This window comes from Arachis duranensis, chromosome 4 (genome assembly GCF_000817695.3).
Source record: "Arachis duranensis cultivar V14167 chromosome 4, aradu.V14167.gnm2.J7QH, whole genome shotgun sequence".
Lineage (NCBI taxonomy): Eukaryota > Viridiplantae > Streptophyta > Magnoliopsida > Fabales > Fabaceae > Arachis > Arachis duranensis.
The window spans coordinates 120,915,909-120,927,928 of record NC_029775.3 but is presented as its reverse complement, the minus strand read 5'-3'; the positions used below and the strand labels follow the sequence as shown (position 1 = coordinate 120,927,928).

The window sequence follows — 12,020 nt, the reverse complement described above, 5'->3', positions numbered from 1 at the left end:
CTGCAGGATTCATTGATGCAGTAAAGAGATTTAAAAATATGATTGACAACGTAAATCCAAGGGATATATCCCTAAAATTTACGAATAGTCAACCTATTTTTAATGAAGAAGAAGAATGCTTGGTTCCAGCACATCAAGTATCTTCATGTCCGTCTTCCCAGGAAATTTTCAACCAATTGATCAAGTTCAGGATTTAACAATCTACAGTCATGAAGGTAGACTAGCCAGCACACTAGCAAGGGTCTTCGAAAGAACTCAAAAGATAACAAGGGAATCTCACACAAGAATCAATTATAAAAGCAGAAATACTTTGCTTGTGTCCAGTAAAAGGAATGAAATTGAAGAAAGAGAGATGAGACTCTTAGTGGAATTTGAATCAGCATTCTACAACTTATCTGGACTCTTAGAAAAACTCCCCGAAGGGATAAAGAGGAATCTCTGCTATTTGATAAAAGACAGAAAAGACCACAAGTGCCAGCTATGTGTCTCAGAGTTATCTGAAGAAAGCAATAATGAAACGGAATCAACCCACATGATAAAGGAAGAAGACAACGCATCTGAAGGTCACATGATGAAAGGAGAAGACAGCACATCTGAAGCATCTCTCAACATTATTGCATAATGACGTAAGCGCTTAGGTCATAGAGCACCAACAATGTAGCTGGTGCAAGATAATAAACAATGACGTCATAAGAAGGGTAAGGATGGGAATTGTCCATCAGACCCAACCATTATAAATAGGTTGCTTAGGCAATTGTAAAGGGCATCAAACAATAGAAAGCAGAAGGCTAAGAGTACTCATATGCTAGGAGAGCAAGGAGGAAGCGGCCGAGGCGATTCTATAGTTTGAAGAAGAATTCCCTTAGAAAAAACCAATTTTAAACTCCCCTCTGGAGTTAGTATCTACAATCTCCCCTCTGGAGATAAAAACATCTTATGTAAAATATTCTAAATAAAGGAAGTTTTTCTCCAGAAAGGTACGCCTTTATCTTAATCTCATAGTTATGAATTATTTAGAAAGTTTAGAATTAATGGAAGAATCTGATTATTATAGATTATCTGCCTTATTAGATAATGAAAAACAGGCTGTTCTAAAAACAGAATTAAATCTCAAATCAAATGAAAATTTTAATAAACAAAATCTTTTAAAAGAAGTTTTTAATAGAAAAAATATAATATACTACGGAAAAATTCAACTTGAAGCCCCTATAAAGATAAAATCTGCTAATGGAGAACTTAAAATAGCTTTGATAAATGATGAAGAATTGAGTAAACAAATTGAGAAAATTAAGGATCAACAAAAAAGATCAAAAATTGGATGGATTCATATTAGTACTATACAAGTCTTAATCAAATCTACATATATGAAAGGAATTAATTCACCAATAAGCTTAGCAATCTGTGACAAAAGAATTACTGATGACCCAATAGATCAAATAATTAGAATTGTTCATGGAAACTTGGCAAACATAAATGTTAAATTCAATGCCCATCTTGGAGACGCTATACCTTTATCAACTGAAAATCTTGGAAGATCTATAAGTTTGGCTTATAAATTTCACAGAAAGAATCTAATGGAACAAGACGATGAACCATTTTCAATTACATATGCAATAAATTATGCTTTAACAAACAAAAATTAAATGAAATCCTAAACACTAAGTTATGACAATAAATAAAGAGAAAATATATGTAACCTATCAAGACAAGAAACAAGAGCTCTTTTGAAAGAGAAAATCGGTTGAATTATTTACAGTTTTCTGAAATAAATCAAAGAGCATTTGAAACTCTAAAAATAATCTATGAAAAATTGAAAGGAGAAGTTGAAGAGTTAGAAAAATTAATAAAATCTCTAAAAAATTGATGAATTGATGATAGAATTTGCAGAAATTCTAAGATAACTAATGAAGTATACAAAGATTGAAAGACCAGAAAATAAAATAAAAAGAAAAAGGGCGAAAAAATTAAAAAGTAAAATAAAGGAGTATAAAAGAGAATTAAATAATCTTCAATTCGAAATTAATGACCTTATAATAAAAAGGATAGAAATAAGAACAAATATAAACAAGTTGGAGCTAAACTTAAAAAATTTATAAATGCCTGGGACACCATATTATGATTTAAAAGAATTAAAGCTGTTAAAAGAAAAAATAGAAAATGAAATTGAAAAATTAAACAGATATTTAGAAACAGGAGAAAGTGTAGAAATAAAAGAAGTTATTGAGGATTTGAGAAATTATATTAAAGAAAAAGACAAACAGATAAAAGATTTTATATACAATAATCCATGCAAAAAAGAATATTATAAACTAAAACAAGATTGAAAAGTTATGGTCAAAACTTTTTATAAAGCATCTGTACCAATAGAAATTTCGAAAAAGAAATTAAAAGAAAAATCCAAATTAAAAAATTGGTATCAGAGCCAAGTTAACGATTAAGGGTAACACTTTCTCTTTAAGCAACACTTTTAATGATACGTTTTCAGTTACCAAATGTCCACAACTAATTGGTAAACTTCTTTGTAGTCACCATAGGTACAATAAGGTAATAGGTACCATAGAAGGCACCATATATGTATATATATATATATATATATACACACACATGAATCCATATTCAATACTTGCCTTCAATTTTTGCAATCATAAAAAAAAAATGAAGATTTGGGTAGTGGTAATAAAGTTTATAAGTATAGTTCCATTGCTTTTAATGGCTCAAGAAAACTATCCAGAAGACTATCTTAAAGTTCACAATCATGCACGTGCAAGTGTTGGAGTCCATCCATTAGAGTGGAACAGCAAAATGGAAGATCTTGCTCGTACATTCGTAAATAATCGCGCTAAAAGCTGTAAATTAAAACCAGCTGGTTGGAGTAAGATATATGGCCGACTTTTTATAAAAAATTCGCAACCTATTAGTGGAGTAGATGCTGTGGTTCGTTGGATGAAAACAAAAAAATATTATAATTACGAATCCAACTCTTGTACTGATCAGAGGAATCAAACTTGCGTTCCCTATGTTCAAGTTGTTTGGAATGGAATTATTGCGCTAGGTTGCGCCAGAGTCAGATGTTACGATATTAAAAAAGGTATTCTTATTAGTTGTTATTATTATCTTCGACACAATTTTTCAGTTCAACGTCCTTATATATTACCAAATATTTCTGTTACCAAATGATGCTAAGAAAAAAAAAAGTTAAAATTTATTTATTATTATAATAATTAATAAATATTAAATAAAATATATTTTTACTGTTTTTTGATTAATTTGTTTTGGTTATCATATATTTCTGTTACTTAAATTACCAAATTAATTAAACTCATCATCTTCCTTGCATATGTAAGAATTTATATTGGCTAGTTTACTAATACAATATGATTAAGTTGTTGGTCTTACATAATAGGTTTGTCAAAAGCTTATTTGCCTTATGTGTACTAGTTATATATGGCAGCATCTTTAATTTTCATGTAATAATCTTTTTTTTTTATTTAAAAAGTATGTGACTAGTATTAATTAGGATTAAGTGTGATTTTAGTTTTTAAGGTAGGAGTTAAAAAAAATTTTTGTCTCCAATTTTTTTATTTACAAAATTGTTCCTAAAGTTTAGCTTAATTTTAAAATCGTCTTTTTTACCAAAATTTTATTTTTTATTATCAAATTGTCCTTGATTAAAAAATATAAAAAAATGAATGAAAGAAAACAGAGGATCATATGGGGGCAGGGATCACGAAAGGGGTGGGGAAAGAAGAAAGGGGAAGGGATCACAAGGGGGAAAAGGGGGGAGGGGAAAGAGCTGCCGTCGTCCTACGCTTGTCGCCACTGTTGAACCGCGTCGTTGTACTGGACTCGTCGCTGTCGTTGAGCCACCATCACTGATCGCGAAGAAAGGAAGAGGGATTTGTGTCCTCCACTGCCGTCGGTGCTTCTCGTCCTCGCCGCCGCTTTTGGTCCTCATCCCTCACAGCTCGCTGTTGTTCCTCCCTACTTGCCGCTCTCCTTGTGGCTCGTCACTGCTCCCCGCATTCTCGTCGCTACTCCATGACCCTTACCACCCGCCGTTGTTCCGCTGGTCCTCTTTACTCGTCGTGCTGAATTGTTGCTTGATTTGTAATTTCTGTTGACGTTACTTGTAGATGCTATGGTTGAACTAGTAAATTGAAATCCGATCTTCCTTTTCTTCTTCTTCTTCTTCTGTGTGAACTGGATTTTTTGTTTGTCTTATATAAGCAAAATTTGTTGTGAAATTTTTTGCTCGTAGATCTATTTTCAAATTGTTATCTGATGAATATATGAAATTTTTGCTTGATGAATATTCTGATTTGTTGATATTACTACAATGTCATGCTCTGTTGATTGGATGAACTTTTACTTCTGATTTGACTTGAATCTGAAATATTGGATGCTGCTGAAATTGTTGATTATTGTTTAAGTATTTTGGTCTATTTTTTATAATATACAAGTTTTGTAAAGGAGTTTGAATTTAATCCGAACTCAAATATGAGGAATGACCAATGAAAACAAATTTATGGAAATTACTGAGTAAGGATGAACAAGAAACATAGCGAAAAAGGAGATGATAAAACTGTGATAGGGGATGAGGGTATAATTGTCTGAAGGACGATTTTAAAACCAAGTTAAAACTTAGAGACGATTTTGTATGCAAAAAAAAGTTGAGAACGAAAAAAAATTTTAACTCCTAATTTAGAAATCAAAATCGTACTTAACCCTTTTAATTATCAATTAAAATACTCATATTCATGGTGATGTACGTCCTCGATTAATTTGATAATAATCGATTTAAAATTGAAAAATATTATTGTTTCTGCAAAAAATTTTTACTACATAGTTAAAACACCAGTTTCACAAAAACTAAAGTAATTGGAATCAAACTTGATCCTCACGTGTTTGAAGCCTGTGTATATTTTATTGAGACAAAATTCTCAAAAACATTTTTAACTTTCAAATCTAACTCATTGTCAATGAGCTTTAACTTATATGACATATCTCTTCTTTTTCCACTTTAAAGGTCTCGCATTTAAATTCTAGAAATTGCAATTGAAAAAAAAAATCTAGTAAATGTATGAAGAATGTATAGATGTATTGTGTACTTGAATTGAGAATTTTTCAATCCATCTGAAATACCTAAAATTGAGGGTTATCTAATCCACCGACAAAAAAAAAAAAAAACTAACACAATAAACCACTTACATAAACCAAAAAACATTGACTTGTTTATGAATATAGTGTTTTGCTAGCTTGATAAAAACTTCATATATATGAAATTGCAGGATTAAGAACATGATAGACCCTACTTTATAATAATAATTAGATTATATTTGCAAAAATTTTCATCAATAAAAAAATATATACTGAATTTCCTATATTCATTTTATTTAGGATAAAGTGGTCTTTATCTAAAAAAATAGACCTTTTAATTTTTAATAAAATTATTTTAGAATAATATGATTTTTTTAATCGTTAAAACAATAATAAAATTAGTATTGTGAGACTTTTATTACAGAAAACTAGCTACCAACTCTATCGCTTTCTACAAATGCTAACTTTATATAACTTAAACACCATGTATCTCGACTTCTTTACATGCGTGGGTCGTTAAAATGGATTAAATTTATCGGGCAGTCCGTTTAACTATTTAAATAACAGATTTTATCTCTAAAATTAAGTTCGTTTAAATTTTAGGTTAAAGGGGTTGAACCTGATTAACAAAAAAATGAGAGATTAATCGGACTAGTCCGCAAGTTAAACGGACAGCACATTTATTTTTATTTTTATATTTTTCAAAAAAGAAGTAGCACTTTTAGCCGTCTTCCAACTAATCCCGAAAATTCGACCCATTAACTAAAAAAAATACAATTTAAAATATATATTGATTAGAGAGGCTTGCAGAACACCTCAGCTTAATGACTAAAATGGGTTGTTGCATGTGAAATGTTTATGATATGATTTAAAGGTTGCAAAAGTGTGTGAAAGTTTTGCTTGTGTAATAAGCTATTTAAAATAGATACCTCTCAATGATTGAACTTATTTAGTTTTAGAAAAAAAAAATTTAACTTGACATGTCAACGATAATGTACTACTTATGATCATCTCTATCATCAAACTTGCAAATTATAAAGTTATTTTCTCCAGCACTCCATGTTTATATAAAGATTGTAATTCATGTCATTCAAAATTAATTAAGTGATTTAGAATTAATTAGAGTAATGCAGCATCCATGTGGATCCAATATAATAAAAAAATTATTAATAATAAGTTAAATAATACTGTATTTGAATCTAATGAAATAATTGTAATCTTATCTGATCAGACAATTTAGTTGATGAGGACCAGCCAATATTACAAAAGACAAAGCAAAAGAACCCATTTGTTTATTGCTTTATTTGTTTTGGTAGTAAGCAAAATATATTCCAAAACTTTATATTACATCCCTTATAATAAATATTTGATTTTATAGTTAATTTTTTTGTATACATTTAGCATAATTGTTATATATATCATCACATTTAGCAGAAATTTTTTGTATACATTTAGTATGTTCAATATATAGTTCATTGTAAGGAAAAGAAGGGTAGGCATGAATACTTTGTTTATTGATACGTAATGATTACATTAATCTTTCTTTGATTGATGGATTAGTGTCTACTAATCAACCATCTTGCCAGCCTAAATATGTTATCCGAATAAACTATCATTTTAGTTTTCAAAAAATTTAATTTTTAACAAAATAACTTTTGATTTTTTTCTTAAGAGACGTGTACTCTAAACAAAAATCTAGATATTACCCTATTTCATCCTTGTGCAACCTTTATAGAAACTTAAAATTTATTTTATACTACTAATTTATCGAAAATATTTAATCAAAATAAATTAATAAAAAGATAGTCAAAAATTATTTTATTTAATATTTATTAATTATTATAATAATTAATAAATATCAAATATGACAAATTTTGATTTTTATTTATCTCTCTAATATTATCGATTAATTCACATTTTATCAAGAGATAAATATTTGAAATTTTAAACTTTAAGCCCGAATAAACTTTATTTATGTGCATCAACCCCTAATAAGCATCACATATTTCAGTAATATCACAATTAGACACTAAATCTCCAATGGATAATCTACAGAAATTCAAAATTAAAAAATCAATCCTATATTTTTTTTTACAGTATCTCTAAATTCTGTAAGTCAAAAATTAATTTATTGTGATTTGAATTTTATTTAAAAATTTGTCATTAATTAATAAATTATTATAAATACAAAGCATAATTCGAATCTTTAATAATATTTACTTAAATAAACTAATGAGTTAATTACTAAACATTTCATCAATCTTAAAATTAGACTACAGCAGAGGCGGGAGATAGCGTTTGAAAATTGGCGGCCATTTGCCAAAACTGCTGCAAATTGACTAAATAGTGACAATTCTAATAGCGGTTTTGCTTCTGCTATATAAATTGATCAAGATAACAATGATTTAAATGTTCCAACCGCTGCAAATTAATTTATTATATTTATTAAAGAAGCGCACTTTTTTAAGAAGCGACAGTTCCTTCTCTTCTTTGATTCTGACATATTTTACCCTTCTATTACAAATAAATAAAAAGTTATATTTGATATGTATTGTTTTATCATAGGACAGCCATGACAACATAATAATAATCCAACTCTAAGCAATCTCCTTTAGAAACGCTCTTTGTTATTCAAATAAGACTATCTCCAGTAAAAAATTTACGCTTTTTGTCCAAATTGATTCTGCTTTTCTTTTTTGGTTTTGATTTGTTCACTATGTTGCTATTCTCCAAAAAAACTCCTCCTTTCACACATTACTCTTCTATTTCATCCAACCATTGAAAATACCCACAACGTATTTGTGTGTTCTAGCACGGCACAAAAAATTCATTGATCAGAGGACGATTGAAAACTAAAATTGAATAAGCGGAGAAAACAAACCCAAGAAGATTGCATTATTTCGTCACGTATCCATCAACATTCTAAACTTACCTTCCACCCAGGGCAATGTAGAAACCATCTATCAGGGTTGCTACTGATCTTCGACTTCAACGGAACCACTGGAAGGGGACAAAAGCAACAACCATCATAGATTTTACTCACACTTCTTGAACTACCATCCACGTCGAAGGCTTGAATCGATGAGTGTTTTCTCACGGTTGCAGCTTTTCCACGAGCCCTAACTGCTTGCATCTTCCAGATTTGGATCCTCTACTATGAGTGAACGAAGAGAGAAAAATTAGGTTTTAGGACAAAATTAAATTGGGGCAAAATCCTAATTCTAATTGGGTTAATTTCTAGGTAGGCTAGTCATATTTTTAATTACAAATTCCAACTCAAAATAAAGTTCTCTTGTCAGCAAAATCTGGTGAACACATAGGCATCTTACTCGTCGGAGCTATGGTCCAGCAAGCACGAGGACACGCTTGGAAAATTTTTAAAAAATTCAGGTATCATTTTGTCAATAACAATAGTCAGGTACCGAAATGTCAGCGTTTAAATCTTCCGGGTACTGATTTGGTCATTACCTCTTAATTCAAATACTTAAAATTAATGTAATTATTTTTTTAAATAATATTATTTAAATTTATAAATTTAAAAATAATTCACTATTAAAAGATATTAATATTAAAAAAATTATATGTAACAATAATACACAATATATAATTCGGTATTACACTAATTTGTAAAATTACTTAATACAAAGAAAATCATAATTAAACTCTATAGTTGATGACAAGTATTGTAAAATTACCATATGTGTTCAATCAAATCCTCTTTCAATTGTCTATGCTGCTGCCTATTTCGAAGTTGGGCATTTCTTTGGAGAAATTGATGGTATGGTGCAAAATCTTCCTCTCCCAACTGAGGTTGTGATAAGCCATTTTCGACATCGTCATACTCAAAGCTTTGAGCAAAACTTTTTACATAAGTGTCTCTTTCATCCTCAACAATCATATTATGTAATATAATACAAGCTCTCATTATGTTGGCAAGTTTCTTCTTTTTCCAAAATCGAGCTGGACCACGTATAATTGCAAAGCGTGCTTGCAACACTCCAAATGCTCACTCCACATCTTTTCTTTATCCTTCTTGGTATTGTGCAAATAACTTGTGTTTCTCCCCTTGTGGTTTTGAGATTGATTTGACAAATGTAGCCCATTCAGGATAAATATCATCTGCTAAATAGTATCCAATAGTATAATTATTACCATTAATAGTATAATTTACCTCTGGAGCACGGTCATTTAGAATATCATCGAACACTGGTGAACGATCTAACACATTGATATCGTTATTTGAACCAGAAATTCCAAAGAACGCATGCCATATCCAAAGATCTGAAGATGCTACAACCTCAAGTACTATGGTTGCAACCCCACGATAACCACTCATGTACATACCTTTCCACGCGTTTGGACAATTTGTCCATTGCCAATGCAGGCAGTCAATGCTACTCAACATGCTAGGAAAGCCACGACCCTCCGCCATTTGTAGCAGGCGTCGTACATCATTTAGATTTGGTTTTTACAAGTATTCATCCTCGAACACCGAAATGACACCAACAAATTTTTTCAAGCATTCAATTGTAGTGCTCTTGCCTATGCGCACGTAATCATCAACAGCATTAGCTGCTATGCCATATACTAATATTCGTATCGTAGCGGTGCATTTTTGGAGTGGTGACAAGTCTCTTCTTCCAGTTGCATCAATCCTCTGTTGGAAATACAGATAGAAGTTTGAGAGAGCGTCTACTATCAGAAGGAACACATGTCTTCTCATTCAAAATCTCCGTCGAAAAATGTCAGCATTATACACCGGTTCATTTGCAAAGTAATCTTGGAAAAGGTGATCATGTCCTGCTTCTCGATCTCTGTTGATCCATTTACGAGGAGTTGGGATAGAGCTTCTATCAATATCTTCTTCTTATGAATCTTTGAATAAACACTCATCGATCTAGTTATCTATGAGTGTGTTATCTTACCGTCTTCTTTTGCCATACAAAACCTCATTAAACATATCATCAAAATTTCTAGCCATATATTGAAATGTAATTTTTATTACTCTTTTGAGGTGAGAAACAAGAGTTGAACTGGAGTTGCAGAGTCATTGATAGTTGATATTTATAAGTATGTCTGCAACAAGTACCTACTTCTCAACGGCTACTTAACGGATAGTTTTGCAACGGCTAGTTTTGCAACAGCTACTTAACGGTCACTTTTATGAACAATAACAGCACAATAATATTGACTAATTTCAAAAGTTACATAAAAAATGAATAGAACATATATACTATGTAATTCTACGAATACAAGGAACTATTAAGTAAACTACTTCGTGATTATTTTCTCACATGCAATCTCATGAAGAGCTCGTCATTTTTCACTCATTGTAGACGTGTCAGCATTAGTATTTGCATATCCATTTTCCTCTCTCTTTCCTTAGTCATCCTTTTCATTTTTCTTTCTTTTGCATTTATCTCCATTTCTTTAATATACCTCTGAGTTTGTAATTCTTGTTCTTTCATTGCCGCTTGAATTTGTAACTCCTTCTCCTTCGTTGTCATAATCTTTGCTCTATGTGCCCTCTCCTCTTCTCTTTCTTTTTTCCTATCCATTAGTTCCTTTTCTCTAACATTTTTAATATCTTCCATGAGAAATAGTTTTTTAACAACCGATAGTTTCTTTTTGCTAAGATCTTCAGACATTTATGCTTTTTTCTTACCTTTTCGCTTGCTCTTCTTTGATCCTTGTGGGCGAACGGGAGAGTCCACATTGGGTTTGTTTGCCAATGGTGTATCTGGGTTTGATGAGAATGAGTATGCTCCAGTTGCACTAACCTTGATTCTCTTTGAGCCTCCACTCTATGTAGGTAGTTGGCTTCTCTATTTTTGCTCCAAATGAAGTATGTTCCAATGCCTCTCAAAAGTAAATTTTTGACCATAATTTGTGGAATAAATTTTATAGGCCAACTCTTTTATATCATCAGCATTCGAACCACTTCTTATGTTTCGACTAGCTTGATCGTAGCAACCAGCAAATTGTGCAACAGCCTTATTGATCGTATGCCATCGTTTCTTACATGCAACTATCCCCCTTGTCATGTTGGAGAAAAATTCTACACAGTAGCTGTGAATTCAACTCTAAAATGTTTTCCCCTTTTGATTGGTACCAACTATAAGGTTAGTTGAAACATTTAATCATGCACTTATCAACATCTCATCCTCTTTTCAATACCAGTATTGAATACTATCTTACCTCCGATCTTCAATATCATTATCATTGAGGTCGATAGCATCTAATCCACGAGGGTTGGCAAAATATGAATATTGCGAATTTGGACTAGATTGTATGGAGTCTGAGAGGATGGGTTAGAAGAGCCACCAACACCAGGTAAGTTATGTTTTGATGCACTGAATTGAGTTGGAAACAGCAAAGATGTTGGAGTAATATTTCCGATAGAAGGGTTAAATGTGGATGAAAATAGAAAATGTGGTGTTTGTGAATTTTGATTTTATGGTTGAAATATAGAAAATTGATTATTATAAGGAGCTTGAAAATTAAAATTAGAAAGATTTTGTGGATTTGAATTTTGAAATGTATTTGGTAATGTGAAGTTTTAATTTGGAACTTGAGAGTTTGAGGTTTGAGATTGTTGGGTATTTAGAGTTTGAGAAAAAAATTTGTAAATAATTGAAAAAAAGGTTGAATTGGTTTGGATCCATTTTTTTCGAACAAAAAATAATATCAGCAGAACTGTGATTTCGTAAACTTGGAAGAAGATGAAGAAGAGTAGAAGAAAGTGTGAGAATAGAAGTGTATGTAAGTGGTATATATAGAGTAATAAGATATTAATTTATTAATAATAACGGCTAGTTTTCAATAGCTAATTTTGCAACGGCTAATTTTAATAATGTAGTTAACATTTTAAATTTTTTAAAAATAAAATAACCAACCCAACTAAAAATTATTTTACAAGGTGT

At 30.8% G+C, this 12,020-nt stretch overlaps 1 protein-coding gene across 1 annotated transcript; it reads right to left on the bottom strand.

The window, feature by feature from the left end:
• Window positions 1-9,121: 9,121 nt before the first annotated feature.
• Window positions 9,122-9,529, bottom strand: LOC107486814 (uncharacterized). The gene has a single exon (XM_016107383.1). It carries the CDS (start codon window positions 9,527-9,529, stop codon window positions 9,122-9,124), a length of 408 nt encoding a protein of 135 aa, XP_015962869.1.
• Between the last annotated feature and the right edge of the window lie 2,491 nt (window positions 9,530-12,020).